Raw genomic sequence first — 27,295 nt, forward strand, 5'->3', positions numbered from 1 at the left:
GGTAGTCATCCCAACCACTTGTTCTTAGGAACAAGTGTGAGAGTTTACGTGTAGGTTTTAAAACCTACAACAAACTCAAACACCGACAATATAAGACTATTTCATGTCATCAAGTCTAACCTTTTCCAAACAGCCCATGTTTTCATATTTGAATTCTCTCTCCTCTACTTCTCACACCTAACAGAGCCCACTGAGTCGACGTATTTGATAGAGTTTGGGTTGAACGGAGGGTGACTTGCAGCCACCATGGAATATCTCTGAAGGTGTGTGTTTTTTTCGGCAAGTTTTTCAATCAGACACTGTCTGCGACCACCTGACCCCGAAGTGATGCCACCCTTGGTGCCGCCGCATGGGGTCTCCTCTGGCACTGACTTTGTCAGACCACCTGAATAGGTAAAGGGTGTTCTCCTCCATTTTTTTTTCTTCTGCAGCCCCGCACTCCGACTGCTCTGCCCGGATCAGTCGACTCTGACTCTGACAGCAATGCTGCTGTAAGGGAAAATCTCTTCCACCTTGACAACAGGGATCACCAAAGTCCACTGACAACCTGAGGGAGAGGGTTCTATGCTGACCTTGATGCCTGTAGGGATGCCAACCTCTAGTAACTCCACCTTCCTCTGCAACTTCTTCAGAGGGTTGCTCCGATTAGCGACGATCAGCATCGAACATTTACATACATGGTAAACTGAGGCTCAAATACCAATGTTGGGTTTCGTAAATCAGGGTGTTCGTAATAAGAGGGAGCACCTAGTTGACAGAGGAGAGGAGAATGAGAATGAGAATGAGAATGAGAATGGTGAGGTTTACGACCTGCTTCATTGGGGATTTTCTCGATATATGGATAATCATCCTGAAGAGATGGGGCCGAGTATAATTAATCTTTTCGGGGTAGCTATTTTTCAGCATAATAGTTCCCTTGAATTCTCAAACGTGTTGGAAATTCACTAATATATGTTGTGACTATTAGATTACCAATTGTCTTGGGTATCCCATGAGATATGATGGGCCCCACCACAATGTTTGTGGTCTCTTGAGGTTCCATACGTGAGACCTATGTGCACACTGGATCCTACATTGAATCCAGTTTCTATACTGGATCTAATAGGGTTTTGAACCTGCAACATCCCAACACAAGGTAATGTGCAATAGCTGCTCCTACTAGACAAGCGGAGCCTCCTTGGTATGTATAAAAATATCTTTCTCTCTTTCTTATTTAATATTTCTCTCTCCTAAAATATCTTTATAAATCATTTGTCTCTTAATTTTCTCATTAGTCATTAAAACAAAACTTTTTCGTCATGCATAAATTTGTCAACAAAATATATTTGAAATGCATCTTTGGTTTTTTTATATTGTCAACAAAATATATTTGAAATGCATACATAATTTACCATAAAAAAATTAACATAATCTAGGCCAATCCATATAGATGGTCAGTTATGTTTTAATTTAAATATATATTAAGCCATATAAAGGGTATTTATTTCCTTTAATTGTTTAGTTGATATTTAAAAAAAGTTATAATGTGTTTGAAACATGCATACATGACATATTTTTTTATTTGTCATAAAGAGATTAATACAACCACGATTGATCTAAGCCTAGCCATATGAACAGGCTGTTAAATATCAAGTCATCAATATTGGAGCGAAACCTATGCTTTAGGTTTATAAGGAAATTAGGATGGCAATGTGAAGCAACGTAATTGAATCGGTCTACTCTAATAGGTCTTTTATTGATTTTTGTTTTCTTAAGAATAGGCTGAATTAGTTTTCTTTGTTTTTATTTTTATGTTAATTATTGGCTATTTTGTTGTTTATGCATTAAATGCATATTTTAGAATTATTGGACACTATAAGTCGCCATTTACTTTATTCTTGTATTTTCATAAAAAAATTTGAAAATTGTTTGAATTCTTTGTGTTTTTTACTATTTTGATCTTGAAAAGAAAGGCCGATCGGCTGATTTTCTAAGTCGTTTTGGAAAGAAATTCTTTCTAAAACTCGAAGGGTATCAAATGAAAACTTTGTTCAACCCTCCAAGTGCAAAAACTATTCACATGACAACATTTCATATTAAATGTTTGCCTTCTCTTCTCATATTTTCTCAACCTCATTTTCACGTCACACAAACAAGAGAAAAAAATCTTCCTTCCCTGGGAGATCATTTTCAGTTCTAAACATGTCCTTTGAAAAATCTAATTTTCTCAGGAAAAGGTTCTAAAAATATCCAAAAATATGTATAATATAAGTTACATAAGAAAAAATGCAAAATACAAACAAAATTATGAACAATATAAATTATAAAACACTACATCGAAAATGTTTTTATGGCACTGGTGGATATCCACAAGCCGATCAGCCATGTTTGGAAAGGGCATAGCTGTTATTTTGGCCAAAACACAGGGTCAAGATCATCACACTAACAACATTAACGAGAATCGCTATACCGCCTCAACAGAGTCCATCCTCCACAGAATGCCACGTGTACTCCACGTGTCAAACCCCGGCGAGCCCCATAAAGCGGGAGGCTCCACATCCATACGTGGCGGGCATTTTCGATTCAAGATCCCGAGCTCTTCTCCTTCCCCGCAACGAACCCTTCCCTCCTTTTTCTCCTCCCCGATCCCGTTTGGACTCTCCGCGCGTGATCGCGATCTTTCCCTTCGACGTTGGTAATGCTCGTTCTCTCGGTCTCTCGTCCCCTCTGGTTGGAGTCGGGGTCCCAGGGGAGCCTCTGAGGATGGAGAGGAAAGCGCGGCCGGAGAAGGAGGCGGCGGCGGCGGTGGAGCGGCGGAAGTACCCGATCCGGCCGGAGGACTACGAGCTGTATGAGGAGGTCGGCCAGGGGGGCAGCGCGGCAGTCTACCGCGCCCTATGCGTCCCCATCAACGAGATCGTCGCCATCAAGGTCCTCGACTTCGAGAAGGGCCAGGCCGATCTGGTAATCCCGTCCCTTCTAGGTTCCGTCGCAGATGCATCTGTTTCTCTGATCGTTCGATCGTGAAGCAAAATCGTCGAATTCAATGCTTGTTTAGTCGTTCCTCATGTAAAGATCTTTTAGTCCGATAATTCGATCGAGTTGATAGCGTGTCGAGAATTCTCGCAGCTCTGTTATTTGTTCAAATAGCGCATTGTAGCGTGTGTATTTGATGTTTCATCAATGGATCCGGTTATTCTTCGGTTGATGAAAATTTAAGGGCTTTTGTAGCCAAATTCGTCGATGGTTTCTTTTGTTGATCGGCCGATGAAAAAAAATGGAGGCACGATGAATTTTCCTGTTTAGATACGAATCGTCTGTGAATTGGTTCAATGGATGCTGTCCTTGTGTGAATAATTTGTGTTAACTAGTGTGAATCACAATAGCATGTTCTTCACATACTGACATACACACTGTCGATAGATAAAGCGTGGACCTCAAGTGGTTAAACTCGTCACAGGGGTTCGGATTGATCCCACACACTTGCAAGAGCATGCCTAAAGGGACACTTGCTTGATTCGGTCGAACTTGGTAATCTAGGAATGCAGAGAGAGAGAGAGAGAGAGAGAGAGAGAGAGAGAGAGAGAGAGAGAGAGAGAGAGAGAGAGAGAGTTTATGCATCGGTAGTTCTACAGCATTTGAGGTTTCGTCGGTGTAACGGTACGGACAACAGAGAACGGCGTGTTGCTTACTACTTACTAGTTTGAATTTCCACTTTGTAGAGAATGAATTTTCATGAATCGTGTTTTTTTTACGATGCGACAAATGGTAGTTGGCTTGATTTTTGGGTTATTTGATATAATGAGGAGTTGTAATTGGTGAATTCCGTGGATGTATAATTCGAACGTTTTTTTTTTTTTGTGTGTGTTCAGGATAAGATTCGGCGTGAGGCACAAACCATGATTTTGGTCGACCATCCTAATGTTCTTAAGGCACACTGTTCCTTTGCCAATGGTCATAATCTCTGGGTTGTCATGCCTTACATGGCCGGGGGGTCTTGCCTTCATATATTGAAGGCCGCCTATCCTGATGGATTTGAGGAGGCAGTGATAGCAACTGTGTTACGTGAAGTTTTGAAGGGTCTGGCATATCTTCATCACCATGGTCACATTCATCGGGATGTCAAGGTGAGTATGCTTCTATGCACATATATGAATGCATTTTCCTTTAGTTTTTTCTTTTCAAATGTAAGAGGCTGTTCATTATTTAATTGCTGAGGGGTTGGATATTTTCGTGATTGTTTTATTTCATGCACGTTCTGTTTTTACATGTGGAAACCTTTCGAAATTTGAGGTGACTTTGGGAGGCTATCCTGCAATCATCTCTCTGGATGGAGAATCTGACAGCGATCAGAACTTAGATGTAGGGAAACCATCTAAAATTGTGCTAGATAATATTTGATTCTTTGACAACCTAATGCTGTGAGGTGAATTCTAAAGATGCTTTGACCCATTCTCATTGACTAACTGAAGATTCCCCATCCAGGTGAACATGCACCCGTACTTAGTCTCATGTGGCATGGTCACTGAAGTTCTTTTATGTGTGGTGCACATTATGTTCGTTACTGAGAAGTAAAATGATCAACGCAAGCAGTAGTATCTTAAGCAAGCGTACACCACAAAGGCCTTGCTTATTTTCATGCTGTTTTAGGTCATGCTGGAATATATTATTCCTCTTGTAGATTCTGTCTAGAAACGAGTTTGTTCCTTATGCTAAGATAGAAGCTGCTTTGGGACTGTTGTCATAATTGTGTGTTCTATGGCTTTCTTGGCCGGTAATACCAAGTTCATCTGTTGTGTAGACAGCAGGCAACAAGCATGTACCTTCAGTGAATTTTGCTCATGAGTATCTCATTTTAAGTTGTTTTTAACTGATCCTGAGTTTTTGTTTTCTTTGCTCATTGAAAATGTAAAAGAGGCAAAAAAATAAAAGGGTGGAGAAAGGAAAATATGTTCTTGGACTTGTTCCTATCAAGAGCATTTTGTGCATAAATGTTTGCAGCAGAAGGTTTGCTATGCATAAATGGCTAAATGAGGAATTGCCAAGGAATGATCTTGACATTATCAATCCTCATTGGTTTTATGTTATTAACAGCTTATTTGAGAAGCTAGTTCTCTTTTTAATGATGATTGTCAAGGAGATTTCATGGCTAACTCCTGTAAGTTGAATTCTTTAAAATTTGCTTGCATTAGATTCATGAAAGTGCCTGCTGTAAACAGAAGTGAGCTTCTAAAGTAAACAGTGATAGATATTCCTGTGTATATTCTCCCAATTTAATTGTATTTTATTCCTTTCTGGAAAATTGTATAACATGGTTTTGATTGCATGAGCAAGGAGGAAAAAAAATCTAATGTGAATCCATGTATAATAAAGGTGGCAAAAATTATTGATACCTTTTACATTCACCAATATTTTATTGATAACCAGGCATTATGAAGAATTGAACGTCTTCTGTTGTAACATTGTATTTTTGTTATGCTTGACTTCTATTAGGTTTCCATGTGGCTGACATCAACTAAATTTCTATTTTGTATCACTTCTGTATGTTGTTCTTGTGCTTCAGATGCTGTTACAGAATTTCTGGTCATGCATTCTGTTTATTCTTGCTATCACAGGCAGGGAATATTTTAGTGGATGCAACGGGTGGTGTTAAGCTTGGAGATTTTGGTGTTTCTGCCTGCCTCTTTGATTCTGGAGACAGGCAGCGATCAAGAAATACATTTGTTGGTACACCTTGCTGGTGCGTATTGTACTTTTATAATGGAATACATTGATGTTCTGATTTCTATGAGTTTTTGTTCCTTCTAATGATCATCTTGGTTTTATTTCATAACTATGAAAATGTTGTAAACAAGGGACGTAGATGTTGCTTCACCATTTTCCTTTTTTTCCTATATAAATTTAACTGCAGGATGGCACCTGAGGTCATGGAGCAGTTGCATGGTTACAACTTCAAGTAAGCCTGATCATTTTGTTTGTTATTACCCTAGAGTTGTCAGCCGAAGTTTTTGGTACATTATGCTAAATGTTTGTCTGGTGTTTCATTCTTCTAGGGCTGATATGTGGTCTTTTGGAATAACTGCATTGGAACTTGCCCATGGTCATGCTCCTTTCTCAAAATATCCTCCCATGAAGGTGCATATATGTCATATGCAGGGTGTTACCTCCATTTTCAGAAATAAAAAAGCTAATTCAAATTCATCATGTAGGTTTTGCTGATGACTTTGCAGAATGCTCCCCCAGGTCTTGATTATGAAAGAGACAAGAAGTTCTCCAAAGTACTGACAGTCATGTTGAATTTCATGTATATTTCAGAGTGTTGCCTTCTCCCTCCTAAGAAAGTTCTGTGGTTTGTTTCTTAGTCTTTTAAGCAGATGATCGCCATGTGCTTGGTTAAAGACCCTTCAAGGAGGCCTTCTGCCGAAAAGCTATTGAAACATCCATTTTTTAAGCAGGCTCGGTCCATTGATTATCTGGCACGAACAATCTTGGAGGGTTTACCGCCTCTTGGTGATCGCATAAGAGCACTGAAGGTTAGGATTCTTTATGCAAAAAAATTAAACCAAAGCTGTATTTTATGGTTCATTTTCTCACAGATTGTATGTTCTGACAGGATAAGGAAGCTGACATGCTCGCACAGAAAAAGATGCCCGATGGGCAGAAGGAAGAGCTATCCCAGGTTTGACATTGTCATCGTTTATGCTAAAAATTACTAGAGGCTTGTGCATGTTAGCCTTAGTATGGAGTTTTGATTTTGTTTTCTTGTCTTTAGGTAACTTTGTGTTGGTTCCAGTAGGTGGCTAAGTGTTCTGAAATCATCTATTAAGGCGCATAAAAATGATTTGAACAGGGTGCATGTAGGCCTGTTTTGGTTGCCAATTTCAACAGACCAGCTGATTGGATTGTTCAGTTTCCCTTTGGAATGCTTTTCCCAATTGGTTATTGTAATTTTATGTCTGTGTTGGTCTCATAGTTGCACATGTGCAAATGAAATAAATGCACAAGATGCTTGGTGCTAAAGTAACAAAGTCAGAAAGAAATGAACTTGAGGGCGCTGTCATAAGAATTGCTTGATCTTGAGATATACACCCAGTTTGCCTCTGTTTGAGGTGTATAATGAGTAGATGTGATCTTGTTTCTGCATTCCATGGGTCATGCCTTAATTGTTATCCATGAAAAGACCTTTTATTATCGACCTTTTGTCATGCCATTGGATTTTCTATTGTTCTTGAATAGTATTAGGGAACAATCTTTTCTACCATGGAGCGTAGTGCTTTGTTTGTCTCTAGGTTATGTGGTAACATTGACAAAGGAAATTCCTTCACTCATTTAGGACTGGTTTTTGCACATCTGTTTCTAGTCTCTTCCTAACATGTTATCCCTTGTTGTGATGTTTTGATCTTGGCTTTGTGCAGAATGAGTACAAACGGGGGATAAGTGGATGGAACTTTAACATTGAAGATGTTAAGGCTCAAGCTTCTTTAGTATGTAGTCATATGATTGGCCAAATCATATGTTGGATTCTTATTTCTTTTTCATAGGCATTTTGTAGCTCAGGTAGCTGCTGTGTGCCATTTATTAAATAATGATTGCTCTGGTGTTTGGTAGATTCAGGATGTTGATGAAATTCTTCCTAGTAAAGATCAGATGGAGCCCTTAAATCCTCTGCCTTCCCTTGACAATATAGAAGGTCAATCACAATGCCACTGTTCATTTTATGGTGACTCTTTAAAAGATGAACCAGTTGATCAGGTATGGCTCTCACTTATGTTCTCAGATTGGTAATGTTATATTTGCTTGTTGGTGTTTAGCTTTCTCACATTTGAGCAATTGGTGACATTACAGGAAGAAGAGCCTATAAAACAAAGCATGCTGGCTTCTCTTCATTCATCAGACCAAAGCTTGAACTTGTTCGATTAATTTCCCTCATCTTGCATTTGATTGTAATTATTTTTGTTTATATGAAAGATATACACCTCAATGAAAATCCATGCTGAAAAAGGAAAGCTTGTGAAAATGATTGAATTTTGTACAAGCTAGTAAAATTTGGATAATGCTTATATATGAAATTTGGAAGTTGATTATTCATATTAATTTTGTTGAATTTGTTCAAATTCGGCATCAGATGTCAAGCATGTGTATGTTTTATACTTTTATTATTGTGATCATTAGTGTTGTGCTTAGTGTCAGTGTCATCTACTCTTGCAAGCTTATTGTGACTAACTTTTTTTTGCAGAGGAAAATTGAATTGTTCTGCGAATGAAACAGCTGCAGTTGGCCCTGTGATGCAAGAGGACATCAATCAGAATGGTTTTGTCATGTCAGATTCTTGTGCACGTGATGTGTTTAAGACCACCAAAGGCGATGCTTCAGAGATCGAACCAAGGTCTATGGAGGATCTATCTAGACAAATTCATCATGGAAAAGGGTTGTCTACTGGGCAAATTCCTATTGACCTCCCCCCACCAAGAGGAGAAAGGTTAGGCATTCAGATAAAGGCAATGAATTACAAATGTGTACCTAATATTGTTTGCCTTGTTATCATGGAATTGAATCTGTTGCATCATTTTTGGTTCTGTTATAAAATGTAATCTTTTTCATAATGTTAAGTTGGAATTCAGTTCCCTTGAAAACGGTTAGGAGAATGTGTTGGTTCCACTGTTGAAGCACACTTGTGTTTCACATTTGCATAGGATGGTGTAGATTATAAGATATCCTTAATACTTGACTAAATCATGAGTAGTCAAATGACCATGCTGCCCCTTGTTAGAGGTGGGCAATGGGCCTGACAGACCGCGGGCCTGCCTGCCATCGGCCTATATATTAGACCCAAGTGTGTGTGTGTGTGTGTGAACTTATATATATATTATTTATAACACATTTATATTTATAACTATCTAAACTATCTATATTAATATGTCTGATACATATTTCTGAACTAATGGAGGGCTGCAGGCCAAGCTTTTTTCAATGGGCTGGCTTGAATCGGGCCTAGGCCTGGCGTGTCAATTGACTGGCCGGGATTTGACCGGGCCAACTGGCTGGGCCGGCCTGTTGCCCACCCCTACCCCTGGTGGAGCTACATATAGCTGCATTATCCTTTCTATGTTCTTATGTATCATGAGAGTAAAGTAGTTGAAATGTTGATGAAGGGTTTCTTTTGTATGAAGATCTCTTCACATATTAAGCATGTCTTAAGCCAGGGGAAAGAAGCACAGTAACTTGATTTGTGTCCTGCTACAAGTGAAAAAAGAGGGCAAATGAGCATTTTCGGTGCAGTTTTGGAGAGTCAATGTGAAAAACTTGGGGATGCATGAAGGATGGAGTGACAGGTTTAAATGCCTTGAATTCTCAGGATCCTGAACCCTTACTATTGGGTGCACCATTGTCATGTGCTTATGTTTTTGAGTTTTTTGTTTATTCTAACTAGCAGTCGCTTTGATATAGTTGTGTTCTTTATTAATTGAGCATGTCCCTTTTTCAGTGACGGTCAGAATGCTCAATCTCTGAGCCTTGGGCAGTTAAATTTGGAAGCAGTTTATAAGGGAGTGGCTGATGTGCCTCCTGAAAACATTCCTAGAACATCTAAGTTGCCAGGCATGCTTTGAGTTCTATTCATTCCCTTCCCTTTTCCTTTTTTTTGCAGCTATCTGCAGATTCTTGGCTTTGACTCATTTATTGAAGATGAAGTTACAAAATTCTGTTGTCCCATTATGAAGTTTGCTTCTTGGGCCACATGTCATTTCCATGCATTTTAAGATGCTGTTTTATTGCAGCATCAAATGCCGATGAGCTTGGCGATAAGGCAAAGGGGCCTGTTGTCCAGCAACGGGGGCGTTTCAAAGTGACATCTGAAAGTGCTGATGCAGAAAAGGTAGGAGTATGTGAGTATGGTATTTTGGCATCAATGTGAGTGATTGTTGTATCTGAATTTTTCTTGACCATGGCACATCTTTTCTTTTCAGGCATTGCCATCCCCTATTCTGCAGAAGAGTCACAGTTTGCAGGTAACTGCATCTTTAAGAGTGAAGGGATCCACATATTGTGTTGGGGAGTTCTCTATTCTTTTGCCATGTATCATATCGTTGTGAAGTTGTGTGTCATCATCAAGGGATTGTGTTCAAAAGATATTGATTGGATCTCTTTTTCTTTTTTATGATACTCATCACCAGACAAGGATGCTTAGTAGGTACTAGTTGGATTTATGTTGCAGTTGATGAAAGCATCTCAGGATGGATTCCTTTTATTATTGTTTTTAAATTTGAAAGAAATTTTGAAGTATCAAATTTCTTTTGAATTCGTGCACGCTGTGTAACTGATTATCATGCATTCATCAGTTCATCAAAAGATATGTAGATTAGTATGAATACTCAGCTGGAGTGTATTTATGATTAAACAAATAATCCATACATTTTTTAAAGCAAAATTGTGAAGAGAAGGATTTCCTGTGACATCTTTTGGAAATAAAATTTTGAGGCACACCTAGACAAATTGAAATACAGAAAATTACAGACATTCTTCTACATGATTACTATTCTGCACTTTCTTTGTGCAAATACTTGATCATCATACAATATTCATGTAAGATGATGTCCTTCACATCAAACATAAAAGGTAGCTATTGGACACTTTCTTGATAGTGCACCATTTTGGAGACGGAAGAAATATATGACAAAAATCAATTGACATATTCATCAGACCGTTCCTTCGCTTATCTTCTTTTAACATTATGTTGGACAGCTAATTGCTTTAGATAATGTCTTCCTTTTGTATTCTTCTTCTCACTTATTTTCTGTGCATTAAACTCCCTTTTTTCCCCTTCACTTTTAACTTCATGAATAACGTTTAAACATGGTTTTATTGAAATCAATGCAAGACTTCTATGGTTACATCTTTGAATGGGATAGGGTTGTCGCAACCTGGCATCCCTTTGGCCAGGTTTGCCAGTAGCAGTGGAGAAAGGGAAAGAAAAAGAGCACTGAAGGTAGATGTAGAGACTTGACATCTGTTGATGCTGGCACATCTTAGTTCAGATAAACAGATTGTTAGGTAGTTGAGACTATTCTTCTCACTAATAAATGGTGAACTATTTCAGTTTGAATTATTAAGTGGTGAACTACCTCAGTTTGAACTTCATCAGTTCTTACAAAGATGTTTTTGACCCTCTTTTCTGTCCTTTGATGTGATTCTTCATATATCTTGTCCTTATTTGTGTTTATGGGTAAGCCAACATTATGTCTTTTCTACTGATTACTTGCCATGTCATAGGCCTTTGGAATCTTGTCTATTCCGATAAAGTTGAATCCTTAGTGAGTGTAATGAAATGAAAAAAAGCTCACACACCTCACACAAGAGGGTAAACACAACCCAAAAATGAGTTCAATCACAAGGGCCACTAAAGGCCAAGAGAACACTCTTAAAAAATAAATCTATTATGTGAAATGCACAAAGAATGCATGAGTTACAAGGGGGCAATATGCCCCATATTTATACACACAAGGGATTGAGAGGCTCCCATTCTAGCCGTTGGAGAGCCCCCCAATCATTATATTGTCAAGGACAATATTGCCCTTGACAATACCTACAAAAGACACAAAATAAAAAGTAAGAAAAATAAAAATATAAGAAGACAGTTCTGCCACTAGTGGGCAGATCCTATTATAAGGGTCAAATTACCACAATACCCCTAGAGGGGATTACCTATTCAAACACTTAAAAATACATATATGTACATCAATTACAACAATATTTCAACACCCCCCTCAAACTTACCGTGCCACAACCGAGAGTTTGCTAAGAAGGAAGTGAAACCTCGGAGACAATTGCTTTGGTGAATAAGTTCGCCATTTATTACTTAGATGGTACATACAACAATGTAATGATCTTCGAGAATTCTTCTCTAACATAATGACAATCCATTTCTATGTGTTTGGTTCATGGAATGTATGATTGTCTGTTACGTAGGCTACACTTTTATTGTCATAACATAATCTTGAAGGTTTTGTTATGTGAACTCTCAAGTTTTCTAGCAACTGTATTCACTACACCAACTCAGAAGTAGTAGTTGTCATTGGCTCGTTACTTTGCTTACGTAGAGGATATTGACACATTTTGTTGTTTCTTACACTTTTACAAAATTAAAGTCACCGACAAAAATACAGAAACCTGTAGTTGAGCGTCGATCATTCATAACTCTTCCCCAATAAGAGTATGAATATGCAATTCCTTCTAATGGGGAAGAGGATGATAAAAATAAACCATGATTAACAATATTTCTAATATATCTAACAATCTTCATTACAACACTCATCGTACTTTTGTGGGAGAATGTTGAAATTGACTAATAATATGAATAACATGTGCAATGTCAGGTTGAGTAATAAAAAGATAGGTTAGAGCTCCAATCATTTGTCTGTAAGGAATTGGGTCTTTTAAAGGTCTACGTTATCTTTTTTCATCTTTGCATTGATAACCTCTGGAGTATCAACTCGCCTTTCATTAGTAAGTCTGGATCTTTCTATTATCTCAATTGCATATTTAGTTTGTGATAAGAAATAACTACGAGGTGAATAAACTACTTCAATACCCAGAAAATAATGAAGAAATCCAAGATCTGTCATATTAAAGTTGACTTTGAGGACTTTGATATGACTACTCTATGCTTATCACCTCTTGTGATAATCATGTCGTCCACATAGAGAAGTAAAATTACAATACCTGCATCATAAGTCTTAATAAGCAATGCATTATTAGGGAACGAGATTTAAAACTTAGTTGAACCATCATATTGCTGAAACAATTGTACCAATCATTTGAGGCTTGCTTCAAGACCATACAGGGCCTTGTGTAGGTGAAGAAAATTTTCATCTGCCAATCATAATCCGGGTGGAGGTTCTATATACACTTTCTTATTAAGATTACCATTAAGAAAAATATTTTTAACATCCATTTGAAAAATTGCTCATTTTCTAATAGATGTTATAACAATAAGTGTTCTAACTATAGTCATTCTAGCTACCGGGACAAAAATTTGCTCATAATCTATTCTATATTCTTGACTGAAACCCTTGACCATTAACCTAACTTTGTATCTTTCTAATGTTCTATCATGTTTAGTTTTAATTTTATATACCCATCTATACCTTATGATTTTCTTTCTTATAGGTAGTAATTGAATCTTCCAAGTTTTTGCTTTCTCTAGGGCTTCTAATTCATTATTCATATCTTTAATCTATTATAGATGATTCTTAGCCTCATTATAAGATGACTGTTCGAGTGGATGACCATATTCAAATGATTCATAGGACACAAATCTACTAGGTGCTTTAGAGATCCTTATGTATCTTCTAATACTAAATTGGTCTGGCTTAATTTTGAGAGTACCTTTCTAAAGCACATGGGAAATGATCATCGGTATGACGAGAATAGACTTGTATTTCATTGTGTGGTTCAACTATATCGATTGGAATATCATTGTCATTCTTATGTGCATCATGAGTGTCATCATTGACACTCTCATGCACATCATGAATATCAACATCATTATTCTCATGCATATCACTATCAAGATTATCATTAACATTGTCATGCTTATTGACTAGATAAAAAAGAAAATACAATGTTTCTTAGACTTAATTTTATCAAATCTATTTTCTTTTTCAAAAAAAGTTACATTTCTTAAAACAAAGTTTGTCCTTCTCAATCTCATAACATCTACATCCTTTTTGATTTTCGGCATAATACAAAAATACACAAGAAATAGCTTTTGCAGAAAGTTTATCATTTCTTTTAGTAATGACAAAACATTTACAACAAAAAATTCTTAACCTTTTGTATTCGGGAGGATTTTTAAACAAATTTTTTATAGGAGAAATATTTTCAAGGATGGTTGAAGGCATTCGTTAGAGCGGCTTCGGCCCAATTTTTTTTTGAAATATTTTTGCATATGAGAAGGGTCCTAATGGTTTCAATAATGTGCCAATGTTTTCTTTCGGCTAAACCATTTTGTTGTGGATATTTGGGCAAGATCTTTGATGTACATCTCCATGATGATCAAGATAGTTTTTGAAATCGTTTGATAAAAATTTTCCTCTAGAATCATATCTAAAGATCTTAATGTTTGCTTTAAAATATTTTTTAAAAGTTGTGAAATTTTTTAAAACAACCAAACACTTCATGTTTGAGTCCAAGAAAATATATCCATGCATGTGTACTATAATCATCCACAAATATAACATAATACGAAACTCTTTCTTTAGACATGATCGGTCCCGGTCCCCATACATCCTAATGTATTAACTCAAATGGTTTTTTAGAGAAAAAATGACTAGATCCAAAAGGCAAATATTTCATTTTCTCAAGGATGCAATCTTTACAAATAAAATCCTTTTAATTAAAATTTTCAAGAAATGAAAACAATTGTAATTTTGACATACTTGATGTCCTAATATTCTATGCCAATTTTTTATGTCTTTCCTTTCAACAAACTTACAAAAAACTTGATTTGATAACTCTAAATTGTCCATGAAGTAGAGATCCCCACTTCTATGGCCTCACCCAAACAACCTCTCAGATTAGAGATCTTGCAGCAAAAAATCACTAGATGAAAAAGAGATCTTACATCCATGGTCAAAAATTTGAGAAACAGATAAGAGGTTTAAATTCAATTTTGTTATTACTCTAATGTTTGAAACATAAATTTTTTGAATATTTTTGGATGAATCTTTTAATGTTCTAAAACTTTTGATTTTTAAAGCATATGAATCATTGGGGTTAATATGACATTTGTACAATATGGCTTATTAGGAGTCATATGGAAAGATGCACTGGAATCAAGAATTCAAGAAGTCATATCAGGGTCCACGCACGTAGAAACGGCCGCACCAGAGAGAGAAAAAACTTGGTTCTTGAGTAGTGGTTGTAGTGCCTTCATTAGTTGACCTAGAGACATTAATTCAATACTTTTGTAGCTTTCATATACACCACCGTTCTTAAATGATGGTCCCATAAAAGTTGCTTTCTTTTATTCTCGTCTCCTTTTCGGGCAAAAAAGGTTTGATGTGGCCTGACTCATTGCAAAAATGAAAATCTTCTTTTTGGATTCATAATCATTTGAGCTTCTTCCAAAATATGGAGGCTTGTAGGTCCTTGTATGATTTTCGAGTATTTACATGGCAATGACGAAATCTTCATCTTTGGAGGAGGTGGGTTTCTTTGACTTATTTTCTTTCATAGTTAAATCTTCTAGAGTTTCTACTATGGAAGGAATACATCCTCTATGAAAGAGAGCAAACTTAGTTCTCTCAAATTTGGGTCTAAGCCCGTTAACAAATTGGCAAAAATGCTTTGTTTTGAATTGTTTTTCACGAAGCTCAATGTCCATAGGATAATGTCATTTACGATCTAAGAGTGCTAACTAATCCCGAGAGAGAGAGAGAGAGAGAGAGAGAGGAGAGAGAGAGAGAGAGAGAGAGAGAGAGAGAGAGCATTATTCTCTTATGCTCATGTCTCCTTGGGTCATGATTTTTACTTTATTTTGAAGATTACAAACGTGAGCAATATCCTTTAAGGAGAGATTATTTTATTCATCACTATCAACATCAAACTTTGCTAAACTAAAACACTTCTTTATATCCACACTATTAATGAGTCACTTCATAATTTTGGAATGACTCATCTTCCATTCCTTCCATCTTTTCTCATAATCGACGATGACTTTGGTCATGTCATCTCCTTGAAGTGTCACTTCTTTTCCGTTGTCATTCTTTGTGAGCACTAGTTTTGGTTCCTTTTTGGTACCATCCACCAAACCCCATAGGCCCTTCCCCCAAATTTGATTTTTCACGATTGACACCTACATCACATAATTGGTATCATTATGTCTCACTGGAATGGTGACGATGGTTTCTCTGTCCTCCTCCATTGTAATGAATGGAGAAGCGATAGAAAGAGAGAAAGAGAGAAAGAGAGAAAGAGAGAGAGGACAAAGTAGATGGCAGGAGAAAAAGTTCTTTTGGACACCATAAGCCCACGTTCACACGATTCACACGAGTAACACGTCTACAAGATTCAATATTCCAAAGCTCTGATACCATGTAATGAAATTAAAAAGATCTCACACACCTCACACAAGAGGCTAAACACGACCCAAAAATGGGTTCGATTTACAAGAGGCTAAGGGCCAAGCGAACACACTTAAAAAATAAATCTATTATGTGAGAAATGCACAAAGAATGCATGAGTTACAAGGGGGAAATATTTGCCCTATTTGTACAAGCGGCTAAGGGCCAAGCGAACACACTTAAAAAATAAATCTATTATGTGAGAAATGCATAAAGAATGCAAGAGTTACAAGGGGGCAATATTCCCCATATTTATACACACACAAGGGAGTGAGGCTCCCATTCTAGCTATTGGGGAGGTCCCAACAACTAGATTTCTAGCCCTTTGGGAGCCCCTCAATGGTTATATTGTCAAGGACAATATTTCCCTTGACAATACCTACAAAAGACTCAAAATAAAAAGTAAGAAAAATAAAAATATAAGAAGACAGTTCTGCCCCTAATGGGCAGATCCTATTACAACAGTCAAATCACCACAATACCCCTAGAGGGTATTACCTATTACAAACACATGAAAATACATATATATATATATATAGATATATGTGTATATACATGATGCAACACGGGGATTGGCTTCAAACGTACTCGATTTCAGAAGATGATGGCACAACTCCCATGGTCGTGCGAAGTGCAGAAAACCAAAAGAATAATCACCGTAAAATGATGGTGCTTGCTTTATTTCCGTAAGACTGTAAGCAACAATAGAATAACACTAATGAAAGAGAAATAACAATGAAGGAAACTAGAGTCCAAAGGAAAAACTGCAGAAAAAAATATCAGAGGTGGCTGCTGAAACTTCAATCACGTCTACCCACACAACCCTAGAATAGGGTATTTAAAGAATGCAAGTGGACCCGGGTCTCGAGTCCGGTCTTGGACCCGAGACGTCTTCACTCTGCTGATGGATCTGGGACGCCTTGGGCCTTCCCTCGTCTGGAGTTGGTACGCAGGGTCACGTCCCTGCATCGAGGCACCTTGCCTGCAATCGGATCCAACTCCTGGGTCCGATCGTCTATCCCCTTTGGGTCAGGTTCCTTGGTCGTGCCTGGGTCACGCGGTACAGGCCCGATTTGGTCCTGCTCTGCATCATTCTCCTCTGGTTGGGAAGAAGTCGGCTATGACGACTTGTTGTCTCCACAATAAGCATATATACCAGACACATTGAAGATAGGTGAAATGTGCCAATCTTTGGGCAGTTAAAGAAGGTAGACATTTGGACCCAATCGCTGAAGGATCTTGAAAGGGCCATATTTTCTAGGACTCAATTTACCATAAGTATCCACTGGGAAACGCTCTGGACGCAGGTAATTCCAAACTAACTGACCAACTTGAAACTGGACATCTCGACGGCCCTGATCCACAAAAGCTTTGTAAGATTCATAACTCTCAACAAGTTTGGCTCGGACCTGCCTATGTATATCACGCATGTACTCAACAACATCAAACGCGTTCGGGGCTGGGTCTGAAAGACTCGACACAGGTCCTAGATCTACTACATGGGTTGGTGACCGCCCATAAACCACTTGAAAATGAGACTTTCCCGTGGACTGGTTGATGGAACTATTATAGGCGAACTCGGTTTGCGGCAAGACTAGATCCCAAGTTTTTACATTTTCACCAACTAGACTCCTTAGTAGGTTCCCTAAGGTATGGTTCACAACTTTGGTTTGGCCATCAGTTTGTGGGTGGTATGCACTGCTAAACTGGAGTTTGGTTTTCAATAAGGCCCACAATAATTTCCAAAAATGGCTCATGAAGCGAGTGTCACGACCGGAGGTGATTGTGTGAGGCAATCCATGAAAGCGGACCACATCCTTGAAGTAGTATGAAGCTACTAACGAGGCCATAGGCGGAGCGGGGGGGGGGGGGGCAGAACTGGGCTGTAGCACAGTCCTGCCTCCCGGCCCAGTTAATTTTTTTTTTAAATCCTAGTCCTAGCTCCGCCCTGATTCCATATGAAATAGATTTTTATCCATTTTTGTAGCCCAGCCCTGACTGCAGCAAATAGTTTGATTTGTCCATATGAAATAAATTTTTATTAATAATTGTAGCCATTTTTTATTTTATCTCTAATTTTTTTTTGAGGGCACTGCCCCGAACCCTAGACTACCACACCATTTTTTTGCTACACCCTTGTTGCCCCCCCCCACCCCTCACATGAATCCTAGCTACGCCCCTGAACGAGGCGTCCGTGGTCCGCTTACATGGGACAAAAATTGCCATTTGGAAAACCGGTCAACCACAACTAAGATGAAATCAAAACGATGCGAGGTTCTGGGAAGACCCACAATAAAATCCATGAAAACATGTTCCCAAGGTCGCTCATTGATGGGCAACAGAGTATACAAACCACTATTCTAACGTCGAGCCTTGGACACTTGACACACTCAACAACTTTGAACAAACTTGACAACATCTTTGCGCATTTTGGGCCAAAAGTATCGTTCATCTAGCAGTGCGAACGTCTTATCATGTTCAAAATGCCCAACTAGTCCCCCTTCATGTAACTCAGAATTCAATTGAAGTCTAAGAGAGAATGCAGGCACCAGTGTTGTGAAAAGCGTTGAGGCGTAGCGAGGCGCTCCACCAAAATCTGAGGCGAGGCGTAAGCCTCGAGGCGCAAAGCGTAAGCCTCAAAAAAAAAATTTAAACTTAAAAAAAAACTATAAAAATTATCTAAAATTATAAATAAATAAGAAATGCTTTATTGATGAAGCGCCAACCAACACGAAATAAAAAATCTCAAATAAATACGAAAAAAATATGAGATTAACATGTAAAAGTAACATTAATGCAACAGCTTGATCTATATAAGTATCTAATTGCATAAAAACGGAACTACCAAATGAACAACAGTAAGCACTCTCAAAGTCTTCAAGTGCTAAGAAGAAAAAACGCATTACTGTTTCACCATCATCTGACCATTCAAAGACACATAAAACAAAGGGATGAGTACCAAAGACTTCCCTTGTTCGAATTCCCATAAGCAGAAAACACAACAAAGGAGAAAATTAACAAGAAACCATAACTCCAAATGGAATATCACCACAACACCCACCTATCATAGCATCATTACCACCATAGCAACAAGAACTAAATCCAAGCAAACCTCTCAAAAACCACCAAACACGGGAAAATTTCAATATGTGGGCGCCATAAAAAGCAAAATCAGGGAACACACACTTTCCCAAACCATTGATTCAACAAATGGGTATTGCATAAAATCACAGAAAAAGGAAGAATAATCAAATGGGCATATGGTCCAATGGCTTGAATGACAAAAAACAAGTGAAAAAACAACCTATAGTTTCCTCCGTTGCAGGATTGATGACGGGAAGACGCTTCCCATTGATTGGTTCCTTCCATTCTCCATCTATGAAGAAGGAACCAATCAATGAAGATCTTTACGCACTAGATCATAGTCTTCAGCCACAACAATGTTTAGTAGAATATGAGATGACCAGGGCTTAGTCTAAAATCTGCATGTCTCAACTCTATCGAGCTATTAAACCAAGCATCTTGGGATCCATTCGTAAGTTTGACAAAGAAGTAGAAGTAACACGAATGTCTAGCAGAAAAACAAAACTACCAAATGAACAACAGTAAGCACTCTCAGTGAGGGGTCGACCAAGAGAGAAAAGCAGGGGAGGGGGTAACCCCCTGCCGACGAGAGGCGACGACAGGGGGCTCTGCCCCCTGTCGGTCGACCCCTCACTGAGAAGAAGTAAATAAGAGGGCTTACCTGGCGGCGGAGACTTCGACGTCACCGGAAAACGCAGAGAAACAGAGGTTGCCGGAATGGACGGCGGTGGCGGTGAGTCGCTGACCCCCTCGCAACAGAGAAAAGAAGATGGTGGTGGCCGGCGGGTCGCCGACGCCTTCTCAGTAGAGAAAAGAAGGTGGAAGAGGCGATGACCGGCGGCGGGTGGTGGCTAGCGGTGGCGGGGGACGAGAGGGGACGGAGTGGAGAGAGAAGGTTCGAGAGAGGGGACAAAGTGGAGAGAAGGTTCGAGAGAGGCGCCTGTGTCTTTTTTAAAGACACAGGTTCTCTCGAACCTTCGAGCATACGGGTCCGGGTCGGACTCGGGTCCGGGTCGGACTCGGGTCCGGGTCGGACTCGGGTCCGGGCCCATTTGATTTTCTAATGCGTGCCTCACGGTGAGGCGCGCCTCGCCTCAAGGCGTACGCCTCAAGGCGCATGAGGCATACGCCTTGAGGGTTTTACGCTTTTTAAGTGCGCCTCAAGGCGAAAAGGCCCTCGCCTCGAGGCGAGGCGCGCTTTTTAATAACACCTTGAGGCGCGTTTTTAATAACACTGGCAGGCACACATAACTTATTACCACGAAAGAGGTAACCGTTATGTATGACAAATCATGGGTCTATCATGCTAGTAGAGGACAAACACTTTTCCCAGACCTACTGGAAATCAGGATCTGTCGGGTACAATTCCTTGCAATGCTCAAACCCAATGACTTGCACGGACATAGTCATCAAAAGACTATTCTTCCTGCTAAGTGCGTCAACTACATTGTTTAGAGCAGAGTTACCAGTCGAGGAAGCGGGATCGAGAAGCGATACGGGAAGTGGGAGCGGGAAGCGGGAAGCGAGGCACTTTCAAAAATTTAGGAAGCGGGGAAGCGTGGGACCACTTAGAAGAAAATTCCGAACCGTCTCGGAAGCGACCTAGGAAGCGAACCGGAAGCGAGGGAGAAGCGAAAAAAATGGAAAAAATGGGGGAAGCATGGGGGAAGCGCGCTTTCCATAAAAGGGAAACACGCTTCCCATAAAAGGGAAGCACACTTCCCATAAAAGGGGGAGGCTTCCCCTCACGCTTCGGAAGCACGACGTTTCGCGCTTCCAAAGTGCGCTTCCCCTTTTGCCTAGGCGTTTCCGGTAACTCTGGTTTAGAGTACCTGATTGATGGCGAATAGTGAAGGTGTACTCTTGCAAGAAGCTGACCCACTTGGCATGTCTAGCACTCAACTTTTTTTGACTATTCAATTATTTCAACGCCTCGTATCCGTGTACAAGACAAACTCTTTATAAATGAGATAATGTCTCCAATAACGAAGGGCTTGTACAACGGCGTAGAACTCGACATCATACGTGGAGTAGTGGCACCTTGCCTGAGTTAGCTTTTCACTAAAGAAAGCAATGGGCCTGCGGTTCTGACTTAAGAGGGCACCAATTCCCACTTTAGAGGCGTCCCACTCAACCTCAAAGACTGCGCTAAAATCAGGAAGGGCTAGGACGGGGGCACTAGTCATTTTCTCTTTGATGAGCATAAAGGCCTTTCCCGCGACAGGTGTCCAATGAAAACTAGTACCCTTTAAGCACTCCGTAATAGGGGCCATGAGGGTGTTGAAGTTTCTCATAAAACGACGGTAGCAAGTGGCTAACCCGTGGAAACTACGGATCTCTCCTATAGTCTTTGGGGTAGGCCATTCTACAATCGCACAGACTTTGGCAGGATCCGCCTTAATTCCATCAGCCGACACGATAAAACCCAAAAATACAACACTTGATGTCATAAACTCACACTTTTTTGAATTGACATACAACTTCTCCCTTCTTAAAATCTCTAGGACCTGACGCAAATGACTCAAATGATCAGACAAAGAAGAACTATAAATCAAAATGTCATCAAAATATACAATGACAAACTTCCCTATACAAGGACGCAACACTTGGGTCATCATGTTCATGAAAGTACTCAGGGCATTTGATAACCCGAATGACATGACTAACCACGCATACAATCCATCATGTGTCTTGAATGCCGTCTTCCATTCATCCCCCCTCTCGGATACAGATTTGGTGGTACCTACTCTTTAAATCAATTTTGAAAAAAATAGAGGCACCGACCAACATATCAAACATGCCATCCAACCGAGGAATGGGAAAACGGTACTTAATAGTGATGCGATTGATCGCTCTATTGTCGATACACATTCGCATGGACCCATCTTTCTTAGGAGTGAGCAGGGCGAGCACTGCGCAAGGGCTCACACTCACGAATAAAACCCTTTCATAGTAACTCTTGCACCTGTCTCAACAACTCGGCGTGCTTGGATGGGTTCATGCGATAGGCAAGGAGGTTAGGCAAACTCGACCCCGGGACAAAATCAATGGCATGCTACACCACCTTCATCGAAGGTAGGCCATCAGGAAGGTCGTCTGGCATAATGTCACGAAACTCCTCAACAAGGGGCGCGTTGTTCGCGGGAACGGGCACGCGAGCAACCGAACTCGCTCAGGCTTATTCACAGTGGGAAAACTTGTTTCCTTGATAGGGAGAAGGATTATTTTATGACCCTTAAAATTAAATGAGTACGTGTTTCTGCGGCCATCGTGAATGGTCTTGCGATCAAACTGCCAGGGACGTCCCAAAAGAATATAACACACACTCATAGGGGCTACATCACACCACACCTCATCGTGGTAATGCTCTCCCATAGAGAACCGAACGAGACAACGCTGGGTGATGGGCACCTCGTTTTCCCTCTTGAACCATGCCATCTTGTATGGTTGGGACAATTTCTCCATTTTCAGGTTCAGGGTGGACACAACACTCTCGGAAACCATATTCTCACAAGCCCCAGTATCAATGATAACATCGCACGCATGCCTCTCACAATTGCATCGGGTCCTAAAAATGTTATTCCACAACCATTTTGCAGGGGTCGACTCTCAGTGTGCGGTCAAAACATGATGGATGGACAACAAATTTTTGACGTTACCATCAAACTCTATGACTTCTCATTCTCTCCCTCAATCGACGACTCACCCTCACTCTCACTATCGGATGCGGACTCAACAATACCCTTGATGAAATGGGCGTTCTTGTTCACGGTGGGGCACTTGGACGATACGTGTCCTAACTCCTGACACCTAAAACAACGGATGGTTGACTCACTAGGTTTGGACTTGGACCTGGTATGGTAGGCTGGTCCGGACTAGTCAGGCTTGCTAGAGTTTGCTCTTGGGGTAAACTTTGAGTCTTCCTTCCTTGGGGAGCTCGCTCTCCTGGTTGAGAACCTTGACTTGGGCCGACTGGACTGGTCACTTCGGGAGACTCTATACCCCTGCCTTCTTTTCAAAATTTCCTCCACATTCATTGCATAACTGCTGGCCTGATTCAATGACTCGACTGTGACACAATTGAAATCATCAGAAATAGCAGGACGGAGACCAGAAATATACCTTGTGATCTGCTGGCGGGCGGTCTCCTCGGTCTGCACTCGCAGGGATAGACGATTGAACTCAGCAGTGTATTCCGCCACGGTACGGGTGCCTTGACGCAGGGTTAGGTACTCCTTGTAGGCTCTCTCGGCATGGTCTGAAGGCACGAACTTGGACTGCATCAACCTCTGCATCTCTTCCTATGTCTGCACTCGGTCTTGCACCTGCCATTCCCTCGAACTTTGCAGCTCAAACCACCATGTCTGCGCTAGGCCCCTCAATCGAGTGGACGCTAGAGAGAGATGGCGGTGCTCAACCACAGTGTGGTAGTCGAAGAAAAACTGCACGGCGTAGGCCCAATCGAAGAACTCCTCAACGTCGAATCGTCCGACGAACTCTGGAAGGTCCAGCTTCACCCCGTAGGTGGAGGGGCACTCTGGCGCTCTTTTTTGACGAGGTTCTACCATTTCTGCAGGGTGCTCGTTTCATAAGGCTTTATCGTCCATCATGGCAACGTTATTTTTGTCACGGTATTGCTCGACTGGAGGCTGGTGTTGGCGAACTCCCATGACGTGTGGTCGGCACTCAGGCCGCATCGGTCCATGCTGAATCTGCCTCAGTTTGGCCCGCCCGTGGGTGGGAGCCATCTGCAGTCGGCGTTGAAGCACCAATATAACAGGAGGTACTACTAAAGGTGGAAGGGCTGGTCAGTTTAGGGGTTCTAGGTGTAAGAAATATCCACCTGCAAGGGTTAGAGATGAGGTAAAGAGAGAAGAGAGGGGTCAGCGGCAATAGGGTTTTCCCTCTTTTACTTAATATTTATAAGTGTTGTACATAGTATAACATTACACAAGAAGTAAAAACTAATTACAAACATGACACCGCCCATGCATCCCAAGATGGATCCTTGGAATGTGGTGCGGGTCAGATCCATGATCCAAAATTAATAGCCTCCCTCAAGTTGAGTATGGTCTTTGATCATGCTCAACTTGCCTTTGAGTGCCCAAAACTGATGAGTGGATAATCCCTTGGTAAAGATGTCAGCAACTTGCATATCTGACCGAACATATGCAGGTTCAATTTCCTTTTCTTCCACCTTTTGCCTAACAAAATGTTGATCGATCTCGATATGCTTCGTGCGACAATGAAGGATGGGATTGAAGGCAATATTAATAGCACTCTGATTATCGCAAAGAAGCATAGAGGACGAGATTGGTTCTTGTAATTCTTGTAGTAGATGTCTCACCCATGTAACATCGGTTGTTCCTGCTGCCATTGCACGATATTCTGCTTCAGTACTAGATCGTGCCACTGCCTTTTGCTTCTTGCTACTCCATGCTACAATATTATTGCCGATAAGAATGCAATACCCCGAAACTGATCTTCGCTCGTCAGGATCACCCGCCCAGTCCGCGTCTGTGTAGGTGAATAGTCGATGCCCTGACATATAAGTTGTGTCCTTGGTGTACATCAAGCCATCTCCAATCGTACCCTTTAAATACCGAATGATCCTTTTTACTCCTTCCATATGTACATCTATAGGAGCATGCATAAACTGTGAAGCCCTATTGACAGAGTATGCTATGTCAGGCCTAGTGAATGTTAAGTATTGTAACATCCCTACAACTCGACGATACAAAGTAGGATCATGATAAGTAGTGCCTTCTTTCGCACTTAGCATATGATTTAGAAGGCAAGGTGTGCTAATTGGTTTACAATTCTCCATCCCTGTAGCAAGTGAAATATCAATGGTGTACTTATGTTGGCTCAATGTAATAGTCTCATGTCGACTATCAACTTCCACACCCAAAAAATATCGCAAGGGACCCAAGTCTTTCATCTTGAATTTAGCCATCAGCATAGATTTAACCCAAGATATGTGAACCTCATCACTCCCGGTAATAATGATGTCATCAACATATATAAGCACCCAAATAATAGCTGAATCACTTTTGAATATGAACAATGAATGATCTAGAACACTTTTAGTGAACCCATGATGCTGGATCTCCGTGGAAAAACTCTCAAACCAAGATCGAGAAGCTTGTTTCAAGCCATAAAGAGAGCGTCGAAGTTTACATACCCAATTGGATGAATCATGCATACTATAACCAGGTGGCTGCTCCATGTAAACTTCTTCCTTTAGTTCACCATGCAAAAATGCATTTTTAACATCAAGTTGACTGAGTGACCATCCATGTTGTAATGCCAATGCAATGATAATCCTGACGGTGCCCAATTTTACGACCGGGCTGAACGTTTCATCGTAGTCCTGCCCATACTGCTGTGTGAAGCCTCGTGCGACCAGACGAGCTTTATAGCGCTCAACACTGCCATCTGGTTTGTGCTTGATCTTGTACACCCATTTGGACCCTACAACATTCTTGTTATCTGGCCTTGGTACAATTTCCCATGTATTGCATTCATGCAATGCTTCCATCTCCTCATTCATCGCCTCTACCCAGGCACGGGAATGTACAACATCATGAAAAGAGGAAGGTTCTGTTTCTTGGGACACTCTGGTTAGAAATGTTTGAAAATCCAAAGAGAAATTGTTATAACTTACCCAATGATCTATAGGACGTCTAATCCGAGTGGAACGTCGTAGAGGAGTCTCATCATTGACTGGATGAGCTCTACGAGAATAAACAAGACTAGAAAAACGTGAGGATGTTGTTGTAGGAGGAATGTCTTCCATATGCGGTTCCACATCGAAAGCATATGGTTCATTGTCTGTCAATAAAGATGAATCCTCATAAGGCAACGAGTCATATAAAAGTGAGTCACTGAGCCAAGGATCATAACTGTCCTGTGTATCTGTGGAAGACGAACCCAGAGTGTCAAAATTTTCATCATAAAAAACAACATTTCTAGATACCCGAATTTTGCCTGTATGAGGGTCATAACACCTGTATCCCTTATAGTCATTTGCATACCCAAGAAACTTGCACTGTACAGCTCTGTTTGGAAACTTATTTCTCAATGAATGATCAATGTGAACATAACATACACAACCAAAAGGATGTAGTTCTTCATATGATGGATGACAATTATAAAGAACAAAGTATGGAGAATTATCTTCAAGGATGGTCATGGGCAACCTGTTGATAACGTAAACAACTGTATGGAAAGCCTCGGTCCAAAGAGAGAAGGGAATACCCACAGTGTGCATCATGCTCAAGGCTGTCTCAACAATATGCCTGTGTTTTCTCTCAGCTACTCCATTTTGTTGAGGGGTATGAGGGCAAGAAATGTTACGTGTAATGCCATGCTCCTTCAAATATTCACTTAAGTCATGGGATATGTATTCTCCCCCCCATCACACTGGAAATATACAACATTGGTATTGAATTGGTTTTGGACTAATGCATGAAACTGTTTGAACAACTTGAAAACTTCATGTTTGTTTTTCATGAAGTAAATCCAACTAAAACGAGTGTAAGAATCAAGAAAGAGTGCATAGTATCGAGATCCAGAAAGAGAGGCAGTGGGCGCAGGACCCCAAACATCTGAGCATATAATCTCAAAAGGCTTTGTTGCTCTTTTATTGATACTATGAAAAGGAAGTACATGACTTTTGCATAAATGACAACTTGGACATTTTGACTCTAAACTGACTGCGGGTATTAGACCTTTAGCAGACAACTTGTCAAGAAAAATTTGACTACAATGACCCAAACGAAAATGCCATAAGTCTGGCTTATTAAGTTTCAAGACTCTAGATGAAGAATTATGATTTGTGGATCGACTCAAAAATGTTGGAAAGGAAGGAGCTGAAGAAGCCACGGCTACGGAAGACGACGTCTTCAAAGGCACATGAGATTCTTCAAAGACGTACATGTTCCCGCGCCGTTCACCTTTAGCGAGCGTCTTCTTGGTGTGAAGATCCTTAAGATAAACAGGAGTAAATTCAACGGAAGAATTTGTTTCATCAACTAATTTAGACACATATAAAATATTCTTTTGAATAGCAGGTGTGAGTAAGACAGTTGACAAGGGTAATTGAGATT

The 27,295-nt window shown here is 40.2% G+C and overlaps 1 protein-coding gene across 1 annotated transcript in view; it reads left to right on the forward strand.

Moving 5' to 3' along the window:
* The first annotated feature begins 2,555 nt into the window (after window positions 1-2,555).
* The window catches only part of LOC149841752 (uncharacterized), a 31,042-nt gene continuing 6,302 nt past the window's right edge, over window positions 2,556-27,295 (forward strand). Inside the window, exons 1-15 of the mRNA XM_089998517.1 lie at window positions 2,556-2,943; window positions 3,852-4,106; window positions 5,595-5,719; window positions 5,891-5,935; window positions 6,033-6,114; window positions 6,189-6,257; window positions 6,342-6,512; window positions 6,593-6,658; window positions 7,395-7,463; window positions 7,588-7,731; window positions 7,825-7,889; window positions 8,216-8,458; window positions 9,464-9,576; window positions 9,699-9,853; window positions 9,945-9,986. Coding sequence (XP_089854643.1) covers window positions 2,743-2,943; window positions 3,852-4,106; window positions 5,595-5,719; window positions 5,891-5,935; window positions 6,033-6,114; window positions 6,189-6,257; window positions 6,342-6,512; window positions 6,593-6,658; window positions 7,395-7,463; window positions 7,588-7,731; window positions 7,825-7,889; window positions 8,216-8,458; window positions 9,464-9,576; window positions 9,699-9,853; window positions 9,945-9,986 — 1,845 coding nt within the window. The 5' untranslated portion in view covers window positions 2,556-2,742. The remainder of the gene's footprint in view (window positions 2,944-3,851; window positions 4,107-5,594; window positions 5,720-5,890; window positions 5,936-6,032; window positions 6,115-6,188; window positions 6,258-6,341; window positions 6,513-6,592; window positions 6,659-7,394; window positions 7,464-7,587; window positions 7,732-7,824; window positions 7,890-8,215; window positions 8,459-9,463; window positions 9,577-9,698; window positions 9,854-9,944; window positions 9,987-27,295) is intronic.

This window comes from Nuphar pumila, chromosome 3, assembly GCF_984573655.1.
Source record: "Nuphar pumila chromosome 3, dmNupPumi1.hap1.1, whole genome shotgun sequence".
Taxonomy (NCBI): Eukaryota; Viridiplantae; Streptophyta; class Magnoliopsida; order Nymphaeales; family Nymphaeaceae; genus Nuphar; species Nuphar pumila.